This window comes from Alosa pseudoharengus, unplaced genomic scaffold (genome assembly GCF_046254945.1).
Source record: "Alosa pseudoharengus isolate Yale_2024_CS ecotype anadromous, Long Island Sound unplaced genomic scaffold, YU_APseudo_1.1 YU_APseudo_1.1_scf_24, whole genome shotgun sequence".
Lineage (NCBI taxonomy): Eukaryota > Metazoa > Chordata > Actinopteri > Clupeiformes > Clupeidae > Alosa > Alosa pseudoharengus.
In genome coordinates this window covers 9,809,927-9,829,852 of record NW_027468689.1, presented here as the reverse complement: position 1 = coordinate 9,829,852, position 19,926 = coordinate 9,809,927, and the positions used below count along the sequence as shown (strand labels likewise).

At 46.1% G+C, this 19,926-nt stretch overlaps 1 protein-coding gene across 3 annotated transcripts in view; it reads left to right on the top strand.

Moving 5' to 3' along the window:
* The window catches only part of zfyve16 (zinc finger, FYVE domain containing 16), a 29,527-nt gene extending 11,507 nt beyond the window's left edge, over positions 1-18,020 (top strand). For 2 of the 3 annotated variants that reach the window (XM_076303080.1, XM_076303079.1), the window contains exons 5-18: positions 449-625; positions 2,896-3,038; positions 4,307-4,538; positions 5,150-5,272; positions 5,672-5,827; positions 6,821-7,045; positions 8,120-8,202; positions 10,231-10,335; positions 11,109-11,259; positions 11,867-11,947; positions 12,280-12,442; positions 14,411-14,516; positions 14,751-14,927; positions 15,685-18,020. In XM_076303080.1, the coding sequence (XP_076159195.1) occupies positions 449-625; positions 2,896-3,038; positions 4,307-4,538; positions 5,150-5,272; positions 5,672-5,827; positions 6,821-7,045; positions 8,120-8,202; positions 10,231-10,335; positions 11,109-11,259; positions 11,867-11,947; positions 12,280-12,442; positions 14,411-14,516; positions 14,751-14,927; positions 15,685-15,843 (2,081 nt within the window). In that variant the 3' untranslated portion in view covers positions 15,844-18,020. The remainder of the gene's footprint in view (positions 1-448; positions 626-2,895; positions 3,039-4,306; positions 4,539-5,149; positions 5,273-5,671; positions 5,828-6,820; positions 7,046-8,119; positions 8,203-10,230; positions 10,336-11,108; positions 11,260-11,866; positions 11,948-12,279; positions 12,443-14,410; positions 14,517-14,750; positions 14,928-15,684) is intronic. The other variant, XM_076303081.1, reaches the window with a different exon arrangement.
* The last annotated feature ends 1,906 nt before the right edge of the window (positions 18,021-19,926 follow it).

Here is a 19,926-nt window from a genome sequence, read left to right as displayed (position 1 = left end):
TTCTCAGGTATTTTTTGACTAGATAGTGAAAAACGCTAGATGGATACATACACTAGAGTTGTTTTGTTTCTGTGTGCTGTTGCTGCTTTAAGGCGGCGACACTTGGCATCAGGTCCTCAGGAGCCAAAAGCCAAATGTGGAGCAGCAGATGGAGGAGCAAGTGGCCCTGTATGAAACTCATCTGTTCTGTTTGTTTGTGTCTGCGTGGGCGTGTTTGTGTGTGTGTGTCTGTGTGTGTGTGTGTGTGTGTGTGTGTGTGTGTGTGTGTGTGTGTGTGTGTGTGTATGCATGCGTGCGTATATGTGCGTATATGTGTGTGTGCGTGCGTGTGTGTGCGTACGTGCATTCATGTGTGAGTGTACGCGTATGTATGTGTGTGTGTACGCTTATGTATGTGTGTGTGTACACGTATGTATGTGTGTGTGTGTGTGTGTGCGTTGGCGTCTAGCTCGGGCCCTGGAGAGGATGCTGAGCCCGACTGGGCCGAGCCCGAATCCCAACGTGCCGTCTGAGTACTGCTCCACCATCCCCCCGCTCCAGCAAGCCCGCGCCGCCGGCACCCTCAACTCCCCACCTCCCACCGTCATGGTGCCCGTCTCCGTGCTCAAGCACCCCGGCAACGATGGTACGGGACCTTTACCTCTGACTTATCTGTGTGTGTCGTCAGCGTCGGATATATATCCGCCCCTGCCCACTTGTTCCTAGTTCCTAGTGCCTAGTGCCTAGTTTCTGTACCCGATGTACTGCTAGAACTTTTCACTTTTCACCTCTAAGATCAATTTTCTTATGCCATTCACCAAATGCATTAGCAGCCACACAGATGCTAAATGTCAGTGGGTAGAGTGCTCTGGCTGGGCTACTAGAAATAGAAATACAGAATAGTACCCTCTGCCGTGTTTTTCCTGTGGTAGTAGCTCATAATTTATACATTTATAAAGTCGAATGTAGGCCTTCTACATAGCCTGCTATATTGACAACCATTCTGCATTTTCTTAAAATTCAAGCACTAATTTGGACATTTTATCTAGAAAACGCTGGTATGCACGAATAAATGCATCAAAATCAACAACTGAGAGTAAACAACTGATCTGTGTTCCTGCACTCAACCCTTTCAGAAAGGGATTGAAGTTAGGCTTGTGATCCAGGACCACGGTAAAGAGGTCTGGTGTCCAACGTAGCCCCCATCCCCATCTAGTCCTTAGACCCAGTACGTCAGATTTTTAGTATTTTTTATGTTTTTGTATATTTTTACTAGACTAGAAAAGTCCCTTTTCCATAAAATGTCTCATTTCTTACATTTTAATGAGCCCCCTTTTCATTTTAGTAGCCTTACACACTTAGCTTCAACCAGTTAGCATCACAGTTGAACTAAACATGTGACTAAACACACAGACTTGTGACAGTGATTGGCAGAAAAACTGATGGGCCATTGACTGTGACCAATCAATTCCCTGACATGCTCTTTTACTTGCCCTGGGCCAGCGGACTATGGCTTATGTTCAACCCTGAAGTTGTATGATTAAAACAAAAACCAAGCTAAATAGGTGTCGAGTCATTCTCCTATACAGGAAGCGCACAGGCTTTATCATGACTATACGGTTTAAGAGTACATAATGGAGACCGATGGCAAATTGTAAAAGACGTGTATTGAGAGTATTAATGTTATGTTCGAAGGTACAACAGGAACATTTGCAAACAAACACTGACTCACTTAAAACTTTGTGGCAGAATGGGCTTTAAAAAATGTGAATTTTAGTAGCAGCAGATCATCTTACCACTCCAGTCAAATCAGAAAAGTGCCTTATTTTAATCCTAATGGTGTCAGTGGCCCATATTTTTCTTCTCATTTTCATTTGGGGAAAACAAGCTGGATTCAAATTAGCTGTGGATGTATGCACATTCAGGCAGGCAGGCAGGCAGGCGTATGTATCTCTCTGATGGACGCCATTTATCGGTAATGTTTTCCAAACTGGACTTCCCAAATTCCCCCTGACATCAGACAGAATGAGTAGCTTGTTCCTGCGGCTGCATGACTGTCATATTCCCAGCATTGCTGAGTGATGAATGACCTCACGGCGAGGTAGAAGGAGTTGGACTCTGCTGCAGTGATGCATGAAACAGAACTGAGCCTACCGCTATGCTTTCTGCTTCCCCTGGGAGCAGGTGTGTGTGTGTGTGCATCTGTGTCTCTGTGTGTGTGTGTGTCTGAGTGTGTGTGTGTGTCTGTGTGTGTCTGTGTGCACGTGTTTGAGTGTGTGTCTGTGTACATGGGAGACTCCTCTGTTCTTGCTGGACAGCATGTTTCCCCAGAGTAGCTGACCACACCCGGTGTGTGTGTGTGTGTTTGTATAATGAGCCGTGTATATGTTTCATTTGATGGGTGGATGATTTAGAGTCGTGTGTGTGTGCGGTCTTGCCTCCAAGAGTTGTGTATGTGGTGACATGTATATGGGTATAGAGTCTGAGTTATGAAAGGTGTGTTAATTTAGCTTGCTGGCAGGTTTTTTCCAGGGACACAGAAGCACTGGGGAGTTTGTGGTGTTTGTGTTGTGTGTACTGAATGTATATAAATGCTGATGTGGGATGTTTAATATGTGATGGAGTGTGTGTATGTGTGATGATGGGAGTGTGTGTTGGGTGTGTATCCAATTTGTTTACCCTTTCTCAGAGAGACTAGAAGAGAAGGGATGTATATGTGTCTGCCTAGTGTGTGTGTGTGTGTGTGTGTGTGTGTGTGTGTGTGTGTGTTTACATGAAGTATGCACATGTTTGTGTTTTTATATGAAGCTGTGTTTATGATTATGTGGTGTTTACGATATGTTTACTAGAGCAAATGTAAGTCACCATATATATTTACGTGTGTGTGTGTGTGTGTGTGTGTGTGTGACCCTTTAGGTTTCCCAAGGGAGCAGAAGCACGTGTGGTTTGCTGATGGCATCCTGCCTAACGGTGAGGTGGCGGACACGACCCGTCTCTCTGTCCGACCTCGAAGGGCCTCGCAGGAGTCCAGCCCGGTCACCCCAGACCCCCCTGCCCTGGTACAGCTTTCACCTTATAGCATTACATACATGCAGACCCCCCTACCTTATAGCATTACAGACATGCAGACCCCCCCTACCTTATAGCATTACAGACATGCAGACCCCCCTACCTTATAGCATTACAGACATGCAGACCCCCCTACCTTATAGCATTACACACATGCAGACCCCCCTACCTTATAGCATTACAGACATGCAGACCCCCCTACCTTATAGCATTACACACATGCAGACCCCCCTACCTTATAGCATTACAGACATGCAGACCCCTCTACCCTGGCACAGCTTTCAACTTATAGCATTACAGACATGCAGACTGACCTACCCTGGTACAGCTTTCAACTTATAGCATTACACGCTACACCAGGCACCTAACTAACAGGGAAGCTACACCAGGCGCGTAACTGAAGCGTTCAGTTTGTGACGCGTAAAATCCATTTTAGATGAATGGTCTATATTTCTAACGTATGCGCCGCTATCACGTCTGGTTTAGCTACTTCCATTGATTATAGTGGAAGCGAATTGTTGCAGCAGACACAACGCGAACAGACCGATTCAGTTAACGCGCCTGGAGTAGCTTCCCACTAACTGAAGCGTTCTGTTTGTGGAGCGTTTGGTGCGACAGTTAGCATAACTGGCTACACCAGATATGTAGCGGCGCATGCATTTGAAGTTAGCATAACTGGCTACACCAGATACGTAGCGAGGCATGCATTTGAAGTTAGCATAACTGGCTACACCAGATACGTAGCGGCGCATGCATTTGAAGTTTACACTTCGCTTCAATTGTGCATCCGGTGTAGCCGGGCTGTTAGGGTCTTATTTTCAAGAGATTGCTACAAAGTGTTTTGATTTCACAAGAATTTGTAATTGATTGATAAAATTTAAATTTGTCTTATCAATTTTAAACAGAATATCTAGATGTGAAGACAATCCAAACACAGACCCCAATATGTTGGTCCTGTGTGAAATGTGTTCCTCCTAACAGAGCAGAAAAGCAGTCTGAAGAAGAGCTGTTTGCTGTAAACATCATGTACACATTTAGTTATTGACCGTTTCAAGAGAGTTCCATTATCAGCATCATAGTTGGCCCCACAAGGCTTCCGTTTTAACATTCCATATGTTATCTTAATGAAGCAGAAGTAGATTGGGAATAAAATAGAACGTTCAAGCATTGTTTTTGTTTTTCTTGTTGAAAGGGTCTATAAACGGGAGCTGTTTTGGTGTGTGAGTTGATGTTGCCTCTTGTTTTTGCATTCCCGCAGCCCAACAGCAAGGCTCTGGCCCCGCCGACGGAGTTGGAGCCCGAGGTGGACCAGAAGGTGGAGGTGGAGGACGAGGCTCCTGTCGTGGAGCGCCTGGCCCCCTCCGGCCCCTGGGACTACACACTGCTGAGCGGCCTCACTTCCTGTGTGTCGCGCGACCCATGCCTGGTGCCCGACGACCCCGAGGGGCTGCCGCCTCTGCTCATCGCCACTGGAGATGATGAGGGAGGAGGTAGGAGAGATCTTAAGCCTCCTCCGTTTATCGCCCCTTGGCATAAAATATATATTTTTGTGGGTTTTTTTTTTTACTTTTATTTAGACAGGATAGCGAAGGGTGACAGGAGGCGAGTAGAAGAGGGAGATTGGGTGGGATCGGCAAATGACCACGAGGAAGATTGGAGCCCTGGACCCCAGGGCACTTGGACTCAAATGTGGAACAGATGGTGTAGCCACTTGCGCCACAGCAACACACACACACACACACACACACACACACACACACACACACACACACACACACACACACACACACACACACACACACACACACACACAATGTCCCCCCACTCCCACCCTGTTAATGATCACAGGGCCTAAAGTTCTCGGGCATGGAGCTGGAATTCAGGCATATGCCGGGCTGTTTAAATAGATAGTTATATATAACGGCTTTGGCATTCTCTGGTCACTTCAGGCACAGAACTGTGCTTGCTTTGTTTTAAGCCTTATTAATACTATACACTGCACAGATAACATGCTGTAGTCATCACCACTGTGTCTGCACCCGTGCTGCATTGGTTTACACACTAAGCATGTGACCGTTATCTTATGTGACCCCCTTTGCAGATCTTCTGGTTGAGGAGCGGCCAGCCACCTGCCAAATCCTGCTCCTTCTGGAGGAGGGAGGACCCCGACCTCTGACCTTTGTACTCAACGCCAACCTGGTGGTCAACATCAAGCTGGTCACTTGTATGTTTGCTCATGCTCTTAACTCATTCTGGTGGCACAAAGAACCTTAATTTATGTGTGTTTGTGTTTGAGGACTGAAGATGTGCTGGTCCTGTGTATGCTCAGCGACTGGATGGATAGATTTGTTTGTGCATCATGTGAGTTATTTGTGTGTGTATGTGTGTGTGTGTGTGTGTGTCTGTGGGGTGTGTGTGTGTGTGTGCGTGTGTGTGCGTGTGTGTGTGTGTGTGTTTGTGTGTGTGTGTGTGTGTGTGTGTGTGTGTGTGTGTGTGTGTATGTGTCTGTGGGGTGTGTGTTTGTGTGTGTGTGTGTGTGTGTGTGTGTGTGTGTGTGTGTGTGTGTGTGTGTGTCTGTGTCTGGGGTGTGTGTGTGGGGTGTGTGTGTGTGTGTGTGTGTTAGATGGAGAGCGGCGCTGCTGGTGCGTGAGCTCCAATGGCCTGCGCAGTGTGGGTCAGCGAGAGCTGCTGTTCGTGCTGGAGTGTGTGCCGGAGGAGAGCGCTCTGCCCCGGGACCTGTTCAACCTCATCAGCTCCGTCTATCAGGACGCCCAGAGAGGTGAGGAGGGCCACCGTCATCTCCCATCTACCCACACACACACACACACACACACACACTCATCAGCTCCGTCTATCAGGACGCCCAGAGAGGTGAGGACGGCCACCGTAATCACACACACACACACACACACACACACTCACACTCCTCCACTCTCACACACACACACACACACTCCTCTACTCTCACACAGACACATACTCCTCCACTCTCAGTCACACACACATACACACACACACACACACACACACACACACACACACACACACACACTCACACTCACACTCATACTCATACTCACACACACACACACACTCCTCCACTCTCACACAGACACATACTCCTCCACTCTCAGTCACACACACATACACACACACACACACTCACTCCTGCACTCTCTCACACACACACACACACACACACACACACACACACACACTCCTCTACTCTCTAGTGTCTCCCTTCACTCACTCTGTCCCGTGTGCTCAGTGATGCTGCTGTTGGTTTCGGCATCTCATTGTGCTGTCAGTCCCTCCGCAGTCCTGCCACTCTCCCTCTCTGCGCTGCCTGTCTGTCTCCATTTAATGTTGATGAAAGAATGCCTCAGGCTACCTGCTAGGATAAAGCCCTGTCTTGGCATTGGGACCCACAAAAAATGTTGTAGTGGTGAAATGTTCTTGTTATAACAAAAAGCCATGCACTTTAGTACTTACAGTAAGTACTAAACCTTTTGTTTGAAGATGCTGTCATGATACTGTCAGATTTGGTGTCTCTCGTACATGTTTAGTACTTACAGTAAGTACTAAACCTTTTGTTTGAAGATGCTGTCATGATACTGTCAGATTTGGTGTCTCTCGTACATGCAAAAACACACTCACTCAGTCCCTTACTCATTTACTGATGTATTTCTCTCTCTCTCTCTCTCTCTCTCTCTCTCTCTCTCTCTCTCTCTCTCTCTCTCTCTCTCTCTCTCTCTCTCTCTCTAACTACCAGGGAAGTTTATCGAGGACCTGGGCAATGTGACGTTCACTGACAGCTTCCTGGGCACCAAAGACCATGGGGGCGTGCTGTTCTTCTCCCCCTCCTTCCAGCCCATGGAGGGCCTGGCCGCGCCGCCCGAGCCCTTCCTGTGCGGGGTGCTGCTCCAGAAGCTGGAGGTGCCCTGGGCCAAAGTGTTTCCCCTGCGTCTGCTGCTGCGACTGGGCCTGGAGCACAACTGTGAGAGCCCCCCCCCACCCCCAGCGCATCTCCACACCCACATAAAGTCCTCATGGAAACCAATTCTGTAACACTTTACTTGGATAGTCTGCTTAACTCATTGAATGCCAAGCTGTTTTCGGAAGCTTTGTCCTAGAGTGCCAGCAATCTAGACCATTGTTGATGATTTTTGTACAGCCACAGCATATTCTAGCTATGAACACATACAATGGCTCGTTTGAAAGGTGAGACTTTAAGCTCTCGGTGGGTGCAAATCGTGTATTTCTACACGCCTCTGTTCCTGAGAAATCCCAAGCTAAACAGTGGCTAGTTTTCATCAAAACTTTTTTTTTCTAGAAATGGAGATATTGCGTGTTTTATGAGTCACTATCACCGACATATTCGGCACTCTGGCAAGGGCGTGTGCCCTCTTGCAAGCGCGACTCGGCCTACCACCCACTCCGCTAGGCCCGGCTCGTGGTGGAGATGGAACTCCCTCCTCAGCACGGTGTTCAGTCACTCCTTGTAATGTTTTTGACCTGTCGTGGTCAGAGTCATCTTGTCTTAGTAGAAAGGTGGACTCATCCAGCGTTGTCTGGCGAAAACGCACCTGCTGCAATATCTTTTTCTTCAACTTTTTAATTTCTCCCTTCAGCACCTGAGAAGTGTTGCCTGCAAAGTTTCTGGGAAGAGATCTAACGAGACCTGCCACCTAGTGATAAACCCACGAAAATAAATGACCTGATTTTGACCTGGCGTGCATGTCACTGATAGGCTAATCAGTGACTGATTCGAAACAAAGCGGCAACCATCAAAAGCTGAGTTAAGATGAAACGTGCAGATAAAATGTCCAGATCTTGCGTTTTCATGAGTTTTCGATCGTCATATATTTCATTTCCATTCATCACAGAGTTCCCAAAATCACATATAAGGTGTGTTAGAGTGTCTAGTTTCGTAATAAAAAAAAAAAGCTAAAAACTTAATATTACGTTTTTGGTACTCAATGAGTTAATGTGTAGACTTTTTTTTTTTTGTGTTGCTCCACATTCCAAAGCAGATTATTGTCTGAGTTGGTCTCTTCTCCCTCCTCCACAGTATACCCGTGTACACTGGTTAGCGTGCGCTTCAGACAGCCTGTGTTTCAGGAGACGGGACACACTATCATGAACCTACTGGCAGTAAGTCTCTCGTTATCTTTTCATTCCCTTTCATATCTCTCTCTCTCTCTCTCTGTCTCTCTCACTCTGTTTCTCTGTCATTCTCTCCCCCTCTCTGTCTGTCTCTGCTCTCTATCGGATGGCCGAAAGAATACTCAGCGTCGAGAAAACTGCTGAGTCATGAATAGCCATGGGCACTTTTGCCGAATCATGCCGCTGCTAATTAATGGGGTGGTTTAAACCCTGCCTGCCCTGAAGAGAAAGACAAACAAACATCATGACTCAGTGACACATTAGCATGTTTTGTTTCTTTCTCGTCTTGTTTACTTGTCCCTTTTGTTTATTTTCTTTTTACAAGAAGCTGTTGCTAGATCTGACTGCTACAGAGAGTTGAGGCAATTAGAACAAATTTGTAGTGGATTGATCTTTTTTTATTGAATTGGTAACATGCTGTCTTCCTTGATATGGTTTTAGAGATGCACTGCCAAACCAGTCTGCTTACTGTAAGTTGTTTCTCAGAACTGGCATGCTTTCAGTTCTGTTAAAAGAACAGGGGGATGAATGAGAGTTAGACGGGGTTGAAAAGAGAGGGAGAGAGGGAGAGAGGGAGAGAGGGAGGGATGGGTGAGAGGGGTAGGAGAGGCGGGGGTGCGAGTTAAAAGTACTAAAGATTTGTGATCTGGCAGAGCGGCCGTTGGGTTAATGCCAGCTGGGCTTTCAGTGCATTCTTTCGTCTGCCCCCCCCCCAATCGTATGGCATCACTACAGCGGGCGGTCGGTTATTCCCAGTGGGCAGTCTTTATTGAACCGCAGCGTTGCGTTCTCCATTTTCTCCCAAGTGCCGAGTTCACAGTTAATTGAAAGTAACAGAAACCACTTTATGTACTTTACATCCTGTAATATAGCCCCCGTAGAACAGTACTGTTACTTAGAAGCCCCCGTAGAACATTGCTGTTACTTAGAAGTAGAGCTTAGATCGGGCCCAAAAAATCAAGCCCGACCCTACCCGAGACCGTGCACATTGTGCCCGAGCCCGACCCGGCCCGACACGTTAACTGTAATTATGAGCCCGAGCCCGATTTAAACCCGACATTTTTTAAATACGTGGGCCATTATAACTGACGTTCTCAACTAATTCCGAGCTGTTTGAGCTACAAAAATCCGTTTAGAGGACATCGAGAGGACAAAAGAGGACATTGAAGGCTGGCTATCATTATTTATGCCATGGCAAGCCTGCTTCATGTTCATCTTAAAGTATTTTTGCTGTCATAGGTGAACATCGTGCGCACTTAATGCACGCAACAAAGCATACCTGACAAATGCATACCTCTGACTTTTCTCCAAACTTCCTCGAAGTTATTTCTCCTGTTTTCATTTTTTTTCTTTACATCTTCAAGCTTCACGTTGCACTTAAGCTACACAATACAGCACAGCAGGCCCGGTGTGATGTGTGCGAGTGGAGAAGCTGCGCATGACACTTGTTGCGCAGATGACATTACAATTGACGTTTTGTAACTCTAAGCCTAACTTATTTAACTTTGTATACACTTGTTACTTAGGCCTACTTTGATAAATATAAAATATTTCTGAGTCTGACTATGGCATAGCTTTAGCTCCCCACCCAAGTAGGCTAATGATTAGAAAAAAAAAAAAAGCAAGCTTGATCAACGACCCGGCCCGGCCCGGCCCGAGGATAGTGGCTGGAAATATCGGCCCGACCCGGCCCGGGTCAAGTTCGGGCTCGGGCAGAGAATCTAAACTCTACTTAAAAGCCCCTGTAGAACAGTACTGTTACTTGGAAGGGCTGTGTGCTGATGGGGACCAGAGGCTTTATCTTCTGGTTTATAGAGCGCATTTATGCCTCATGAAATTGAAATGATAGACTGCACCTCTTGCTGTAAAGTGAGATGCGCACTCTTACACCCTCTTACCAAGCAGCCACAGAGCTTGTGCCTCTTGAATTGGATTTGTTTACTGGTTTGCTGGTTTGTTTTGTTTATTTGTGTATGTGTGTGTGTGTGTGTGTGTGTGTGTGTGTGTCCTCTACAGGATCTCAGGAACTACCAGTACAGCCTGCCGCTGGTGGAGGGTCTGCGGGTGCACATGGAGCTGGGCAATAGCTACATCCACATCCCCAAGTGCAAGTTCCACGAGGTGAGAACCAGACACCAGACACCTTCCCGTTATATCCACCCACTGAAAAACAGGCGTGGTGGAGCAGCAGTTCCGTCACTGCCTGAAGCGGTCAACCCAAGTTCCATTGCTGATCCCACCCTTGCGAGTCTTTGTCACTTTGGATTAAAGTGTCTGCTAAATTAACTAAGTTAAAGGAGAAGTTCGGTGTGATATTGACCTAAAGTGTGTTGAAACATGATACCGAGTGTGAACTTTTGTCTCATAGCTCATCTCGGCTTGTCCCCTGCACTCCGAAATCTGGCGCTAGTTAGCCGATGCTCCTTTAACTTTAAGTTTAACTTTATTAACATGCCCACACAATCAAATCACATAAGTGCCATAAGCTAGCCATTGTTATGGTTGCCTTAACATCTTTTACATACTCTACCACAGTTCTGCTTGAAGCAGTTATTCAAAGTTCTGTCAAAATAGTGACAGAGAGCACTGAATCAGGCAGCGCTGTCACAGCTGAGGGGCTTCACTGCATGGAAATGATGGCTTATATTGGGAAAAGATTTGCATGTCCATGGATGTGTGTTTCAACATTTTAAGGACTGTTTGTAAGTGAATGTTGTGAAGGATATGAAAGCGTGTGCAAATAAAAAACTGGTGAGGAGGGTGCACATGGGGAAGATACTCAATCTGTGTGTGTGTGTGCACGGGTGTGTGCACGTGTGTGTGTGCGTGTGTGTGCGTGTGTGTGTGTGCGTGTGTTTGTGCGTGTGTGTTTGTGCGCGTGCCCGTGTGTGCAGATGCTGAAGGTGGTGAACTCCTCCAACGAGCACGTGATCAGCGTGGGCGCCTGTTTCAGCACGGAGGCCGACTCGCACCTGGTGTGTGTGCAGAACGAGGAGGGCAGCTACCAGACGAAAGCCAACAGCATGCTGGGAAAGACCCGCAGAGGTACGCCAGGGCCGCCGTCTCCACAACACCCCACACGCCAGAGAGCGTCGAGCACTGCACCGACCGTGTGTGTGTGTGTGTGTGTGTGTTTGTGTGTGTGTGTGTGTGTGTGTGTGTTTGTGTGTCTCCACAACACCCCACACACCATAGAGCATTGAGCACTGCACCGACCCTGTGTGTGTGTGTGTGTGTGTGTGTGTGTTTGTGTGTGTGTCTCCACAACACCCCACACGCCAGAGAGCGTTGAGCACTGCACCGACCCTGTGTGTGTGTGTGTGTGTGCGCCAGAGAGCGTCGGCACCTTAGCTGCGGAACAAAATCATGTTCGGCTGTATAACAGCCACCACCTGAAGAAACAAAACACGTGCCTATTATTGCCGCCTTCATGTCCTCCTGTACAATTAAAATGACTGCACTGTGTACAGTGGTTGTTTGGCTTCTGGTAGTGTCCTGGTCAGCAGTTCTTCTATCATTGTTTCTTTTTGTCCTGCATGTTAAGGGCTTTCAGACAAGTTCACCGAGTACAAAGCTGCCCCAAAAGGAACTCATTTTCTGTCTGCTTGTCTGTCTGTGTGTGTGTGTTTGTGTGTGTGTTTCTCTAACGCAGTAACGGGGGCCAGCTTTGTGGTGTTTAATGGAGCGCTCAAAGCATCCTCAGGATTCATTGCCAAGTCCAGCATTGTTGAAGGTACAAACAATTTTTTTACTGAAGCATTTTCACATCTGGAATCATGTATTAAAAGTGTGTCTTATGTGTCTGTTATGTATAAGGTGGTCAATATGGTTGTTGAGGTCCTGTGTGTGTCCTCTGTGTGTGACCTCTGTCTGTGTTGATGTCCTGCAGATGGTGTATGTGTGTGTGTGTCCTCTGTGTGTGACCTCTGTCTGTGTTGATGTCCTGCAGATGGTGTGTGTGTGTGTGTGTGTGTGTGTGTGTGTGTGTGTGTGTGTGTGTGTGTGTGTGTGTGTGTGTGTGTTGTTTGTGTGTGTGTGACCTCTGTCTGTGTTGATGTCCTGCAGATGGGCTGATGGTGCAGATTCCTCCAGACAGCATGGGGGCGCTGCGACAGGCGCTGCGGGACCAGGCCGACTTCCAGATCCCCTGCGGCAGAGCTGACAGCACTGAAGCCCGTGAGAACGTCACCATCCGCTGGGTGGACTGGAGTCCACCTGTCAATGCAGGGTACTGCCACTCTTATCCTGTCAATGCAGGGTACTCCCACTCATATCCTGTCAATGCAGGGTACTCCCACTCTTATCCTGTCAATGCAGGGTACTCCCACTCAATGCAGGGTACTCCCACTCATATTCTCTTCCATTTGCCGCTCTTAGGGGCCGTTTATACGAGGACGATTGCGAAGGAAGACGACAAAATATTTTATCATAAGTGCCTTTCGTTTACACGGCGACCACGCCATCGGGGCTTGAAGACGCAAAAATCTGAAGACTCCTTCCAGAGTGTAGAGTTTTGAAGACGACCCGGGTTGCGTCTCCGTCTAAACGGCTAAACCAAAGATCCTTGATTACCTCTCTGGCTAAACTGTCAAATTAGAATGTCTGCGCGTGACGTAACGGGGTTCTATCACACCACCACCCAGCGGTCTAGAATGCATATCCAATCGAATATCACATACTCTTGCGTCTTCATATAAACAAAGATTTCCCCCTGAGAATGCTCGTCTAAACGTGAATAAAATAATGAAGACGAGACGCCACTTCTGCGTCTTCTCTTTTCATCGTCACCGTATAAACGTAGCCTTAGATACTGTAGATATACTTGCTTTCACTCTCACTCTCACACACACACACACACATATAAACTCGGTTTGAGTAAACTCAGTGCTGTATGGCGTTTTTAAAACTGTTTACTGTTAATTATAACTATTGTAATGTGCATATTCTGTTAAGTCGCTTTGGACAAAAGCATCTGCTAAATTCCATAACCATATATACAAAATATTAACACACAATCTACATCTATCATATAAGCAGTTCCATTTTCTGTGTACAGTGTTTATTTCACTACACATTTGGGCATATCGCACTTCATGGACTTTGACACCCTTTACTGCCATACAGCACCCAGATCTGAATTATCCTTAAAGAGACTGCATCCAATAATTTGCCATTTTTTGAAGCATTGTCTGGCATTATCTTCAAATTAATTTTCATGGAAGTCACGTGAAAGACGAGATAAACACACGCCTAGGCTATAAAACAAACAAACAAAGCAAACAAAAAGGCTTTCAGAGCACAACAAAACACTCGAGTTATGTGCGAGTAAGCCTGTAGTCCTGCCGAGCTGTGCCACTGCAAGTGTTTCTGCATGCCTTATCAGTAAGCTAGACTTGACAAAGCACCTGACTGCAGCTTTAGCACTACCCAGCCCACTGTTTCTAATGAACGCCACGCGAGCGCGTCTGCGTTGTTAAGAGCTGCCGGAGTAGCCACTGTATGCCCCTGCCGTCCATCTGAAGCGTGACTGATGACTGCCTTCCAGATGGAGGCTTTTCAAAGCTCTGAATGAGGCCTCTGATCCACACAAGGAGCACAATGGCGTCCGAGCAGTCCAGATAATGGGCTCGTGGCGCCATAATGAGCTAATTAGCGCTTAGGACACTGAGTGGAGTGGCTTGTGCCTTAGGGATGTGTGGGACTAAAAGCACTGATTTCTTTTGTCTCTCTGTGTGTGTCTGTGTGTGTCTGTGTGTGTGTGTGTGTGTGTGTGTGTGTGTGTCTGTGTGCGCGAGTGCATGTGGCTTAGTGCTTAGGCAGTGTGCATTCATATCTACTTTCTTGTGCTTATATTTTTTGGGTTGTATGACTGTGGGTGTCTGAGTATACTTTTGTATTTTGTGTGTGGGGCGGTGGTAGTGTAGTGGTTAAAGAGCTGGGCTAGCGTGCAGTAGCCTGAAAGTTGTCGGTTCAATTCCCGGCTTCCACCGTTGTGCCCTTGAGCAAGGCACTTAACCCCAAGTTGCTCCGGGGACAATGTGATCCCTTGTAATATAGCTGACATATGTAAGTCACTTTGGTCAAGAAGTGTCTGCTGATTGTTAATGGATATTTCTTGGTGTATGCTTGTACACCCATATCTGTGTATATGTGTGCGCGTGGCCATTTACGAGTGTGTGTTTGCTGTACCCTTCAGAGTCACGAGTCCCATCGACGGCCGCTCTCTGGAGGGAGTGTCCAGTGTCCGCGTCCAGCAGGAGTCCGTGTTTGACAGCGATGGACGGACCATCGTGTGCACAGAGGTATGACCGAAGCACAGAAACACAACGATCAACACTGTCAGAATCTCAGTTTTTTTGTCAGGCCCTAGATGAAGAAAATGTGTCATCAGTGTTTTTTTTTTTTTAGATTCTTGTGTTTATTTCAGCTTTTCCATTGGTTCATCCAAAATGAAATAAAAATGTCAGTCAGTAGTACCATATCCTTCTTCCTCATATCTGCTGCATATCTTCCGTGGCCTATCCCTTCTCTTACAGGTCTTCTATCTGCTGAAGAACGCAGACTGCCCCCTAGGGGCGGTGTTGTCATCCTGCAACCAGTTCCAGCGTGAGATGGCCACGGCAGGCTGCGCTGCCCTCTGTCCGCACCTGGGCGTGCTCATGGCTAGCGGCATCAACTGCCTCGGCCTACGCATCTCCACGGACACTGACATGGTGAGTCCCACAGGACACACGAGGCGGATCACGCACATCAAACACACACGTGTGTGTGTGTGTGTGTGTGTGTGTGTGTGTGTGTGTGTGTGTGTGTGTGTTTGTCTTTGTCTGCGTGTGTTTGTCTGCGTGTGTGTGTGTGTGTGTTTGTCTGCGTGTGTGTGTGTGTGTTTGTCTACCTGTGTGTGTGTGTGTGTGTGTGTGTGTTTGTCTGCCTGTGTGTGTGTGTTTGTCTGCGTGTGTGTGTTTGTCTGCCTGTGTGTGTGTGTTTGTCTGCGTGTGTGTGTGTGTCTTTGTCTACCTGTGTGTGTGTGTTTGTCTGCGTGTGTGTGTGTGTGTATGTGTGTGTTTGTCTGCGTGTGTGTGTTTGTGTCTGCGTGTGTGTGTGTTTGTCTGCCTGTGTGTGTGTTTGTCTGCCTGTGTGTGTGTGTTTGTCTGCGTGTATGTGTGTGTGTTTGTCTGCCTGTGTGTGTGTTTGTCTGCGTGTATGTGTGTGTGTGTGTTTGTCTGCGTGTGTGTGTTTGTCTGCCTTAGCCAAAGTTCATCTGTAATATTTGTAGAGGAGATAGTGTGTGTGTATCTGTCTACCTATCTTAGAGATTATGACAATACTGGCTCTTGTATTTGTGTGTAATTTGTGTGTGACTTGATTGTTTTTGAGGTTGTGGGTGCATGCGTGTTGTTTGTTTGTGTTTGTGGCCGGTTGCATTTATCACACAGACTTGAGACCGCCGCTATATGTGTGTGTGTCCTGTAGGTGGAGTACCAGGCAGGCTCTGGCGGTCGGCCGCTGCCCCAACGCTACATGAACGAGCTGGACGGCGCTCTGATCCCCGCCATCCACGGCGGCAGCTCCCGCGTCCCGCAGCACGCCCTCGACATGGAGCTCATCTTCTACGTCTCGCACAGCCTGTGAGCCCGCAGCGCGTCTCGCGTCCACCCGTGACTGGACCTCCGCATATTAGCGTTCTCATCTCGGAGCCAGGGGATCTAATTACCCGCATCTCACCTGTAGTCTCCACACAGACCGCTGATGGGCGTCGGCCAGCACCTGGACATGGAGAGGCCTCCACTTAATGCATAGTCTCTGAACATATACCACGACAGCCGTGGATGGGGGTTCCTCGACCGCTCTAAAAAGGGGGGAGAGATGATTGGACAGTCATTCAGCATCTAAAGATTACAGCCAGTGTTCTACGTTTCCTTTAGTTCCTGCAGATCTCACACAGAAACATCAGGTGATGGTCAACCTTTATCTTTAAAGTCTATAGGCAACTTCGGCATCCCAAATGATATCTTAACCTGAGACCGACTGACACCTCGTACCACAGCATCCAAAGACGGAGCTGGTCTTCCACATCCCAAAGTGTTTTCATGATCTGCTGGATCTGAACATTCCACTGAGTCAAATCTCTAACCAATTTACTACACGTGGGTGTGTGGGGTCTTTGTGACGGTGTCTTTTGCTTTCACCACAACTGAACTAGGAGCTGGGCACCTAAAGTGTCCAGCACGGCATCTGAAGGTGGAGCTGGTCTTCGACTGCTTGGTATTCATCCTCTGTGTCATGAAAACCGCCCAAATGCGCCACTAAATATCAGAACAACCACCTGCTCTGTCAGCGTTTGAGGTCAAAGGTCAAAGGAGCTGGAGTAGACTGTAAGACTCATGCTTCAACAAGATAACCAATGGCAGGACGTCGAAATGTGACGGACAGTCCTTGACAAAACTTTCAGCGAATCAGGAGGCAACCCTAAGTGTGACTCTCGCTCTTGATGAATCGCTTTAACCAATGACAGGACTGTTGAGCACATGACCCGTCAGCCCTTAGACCTTCACAGCCAGGTGCCCCCTTCTCATCACCGACACACGTGCACCCGAGGAGACCTCCTGTATATACACAGCATCCCTGCTTCATAAAGGATAAAGTTGTAAACAAATACCAAAAAAAAAAAACAGGGATGTGGTTTGCGTGTTCTGGCTGTGGATGTAACACATCTGCTCATGTGATGCAGTTGTTTGAATGTTAGTGCGCAGACTATCTGCACAATTTTTAACTAATTATTAATTGAATAATAATTATTTGATGGGGGAACGAGGATCGATTTATATTCAAGTAAGTTACTTGAGTGAATGCTGGACTCCAAGTTGGTGGGGAAAAAAACCTCTAGTTGGGGCATGGAGGCGTGCGTGAGTTCCTGAGCGGTAATTGATTATGGTGCACATTAATATCTCTATAAATGATGATATGAAGTTACTGTCCGCTTGTACCGCCTGATGATTACCCGAGGCATAGCACAGTCCTCGCGGTCATCTCCCAGAGCCTTTTCGTCATGCTTACGTGTGTAGGAAGAAGGAATCACCTTTAAGTTATTTGAAGCTTTTATGAAGCTTTAATACAATTTTTTTTCTTGAGTTGTCCTTCAATGTCGAATCTAACAGACTTTTGAAGGGCCATGATCACTACCACTGAAGTATGCCGTGCTGATTCCGAGAGAAATCCCCCAAATCCCCGCTCAGGCTCTGGACTCAGAATGCAGCGCTTCGGTGGCCGTGGTTACCAGACAGGTCTGCGTTTGTTGCTGACAACACTAATGCCCATTCTGCTGCTGCAAGCTGCTGCTTTGTGAGCCCTACCGTGTGTGTGTGTGTGTGTGTGTGTGTGTCTGCGTCTGCCTGCCTGCTGCGAACACCTCAAGAGCGCTGTTGTCCACAGATGTCTCGAACATGACTGAAATGTGTCTAGAAGGTGTTGTTTGTCGCGGCGGTCTAACAAATAACTAGGAAGCTGCTGAACGTGAATGAGTTTGTGTCCATATTATAGGAGAGGCCTTGATCTTCTGTGAACGTACAGTTTGAGAAATCAGAGCCACAGTGTCAGCAATGCAATGAAAGATCAAAAATGGACCCTCACCCCCAACCCCTCAAACTAACTCTGAATAGCTTTCTGAAGAGGAAGGTCTCATTACCAGTATGTCATTATTACCGTTTTTCCATTTGTGTTCTTTTGCTTCTCCTATAGAATACTGGGTCTGAAATGAAGAATGCTTTTGCACTTACATAATTTCTCCATTGATGGATGAACAAGCGTGTCAACAATCCTATAGTATTGACCACTATGGGAAGACATGTACTTACCAAAATGGACACTTGGCATTGCACCTTATACTACCATTTGTGTTGCTGTCCAATAGTTAAACGATGTTGCTGATTTTCCCACAGGTTGTCTTTCTTTATTTTAACATTCAGCAGCTGCAAAGCATTTTCTATTCTATTCATTGCACTCCATTCATTTGAACCTGATTAACATCAAGAAGGGCAGTAACACTGGTGCGAGCAGAAACCCATTTTAAAAAAAAAACCTGAACGTGCACCTGAGATTGGTGAACACACAGGGTTTTCTGAGCATTTGTCCTGTAGGGTATCTGAATAATAATTAAGAATGCAAATACAAATGTTGGATCTCCGGTTCAGTAGAAACACTAGCAAATGAGCGCATAGTTTGTATGGATGGCAAAACTATACTGTATGTGCTGTGAAATGAGAAGCATTTATGGTATTTGTTGTTTTATAGCAATGATGAATACAATTAATGATTAAATTCAGCTTCTTTTCGGGGGGATGTTTTGGGAAGTAAATTATTTTCCCACCGTCATTAATAGAACATGAATCAAAGACATAACGTATTTTTATGCTTTTAATCTCAATTTCAACCGTTTTGCATAATGTATCTGTATTTATTCAAGAAACCAGCTTTATTTGGTGATTCTGGTATCTGGGACCTAAGGATGTTCTATACACACCATTTATTTCTAAATATGTAATTCATGTAGAATAAAATATTGATTTATATGCAAATTAATGTTGTGTAATGTAGTCTGTGTATTTATGCTCTAGGCATCTGAAGGAGGTAGGTGGTGTCATATTTTCACATTACTGGTTTATCAAAGTTATTATGCCTTTCTCTGAAACATCGAAAATCTGTTGCACCCAAAAGAGTACACTGGGAACTAATTTTAAACCCTTTGACAGATGGCGCATTGAAATGGATGGAAATGGTGGCATTACCACTGGGTAACCACTAGACACTTTAATTTAACATTTTACAGTTTGTGATAAATAATTAGTCACAGATCTTAGTTTCAAATACATAAATAAATGCAGAGAATGAACTGACAAGGAAGGGTGCTCTCTATTTATGTAGAACGCGGAATGTGGACTATGAGGTCACATCTAATCTTATTTGTTATTTTCTTTAATAAACCAGTAATACTAAACAGTTTACTTGCATACAATTTCCCCTTAAAACGTAATATGATGTCTATTACATCAGAACAATTTTATGATCAAAATTCTATAGCTGATGTTTTTAGTAAGGTCCCACCTTTGAAGGTTTTAGAATATCTTACTAGCATAGATTTTAAAAAACATTTAAGTTTCTATAACTCACAATGCTCTGGCCATTAAATAGCCTAGTTGCTGAAATAGCCTTAAATTAAACAAACAAACATCTATTACATCAGTTAACCGACAGTCAAATGACATGTTTAGCTTTACTCTGCAGGTCTGTTGTCGTAAAGTTCCATTGGAACTGGACCTGCAGTGGGGCAAATCTACATCACCTTTTCATGGAAATACTCCACAAAATATAGCAGCATATTTCACATGCTAACATGAGCCTAATGCTTGTGAACTACATCACCACAAGACCGATAAGCAAGAGAGTCTGAACTTCACACATCACAAGTTTAAAATGTGACTGGATATCTTCTCATTCAATGCTATGTAGTGGCTGAACAATTAACAAATCTGGTCCTAACATGGAAAATGAGGACCAGGTTATTACCACTGTCTGCTGCTGTCTATAAAATGCTACCATCTCTTTGTTCCATTTTGTTTGTAAATGTTTCTCTTATAGCCGTGTCATTTTCAGTCTACATGATGCCAGTATATCCACTTGTCCTTTGGACAGTCCTCACCCCCCTGGTCATTTCAATAC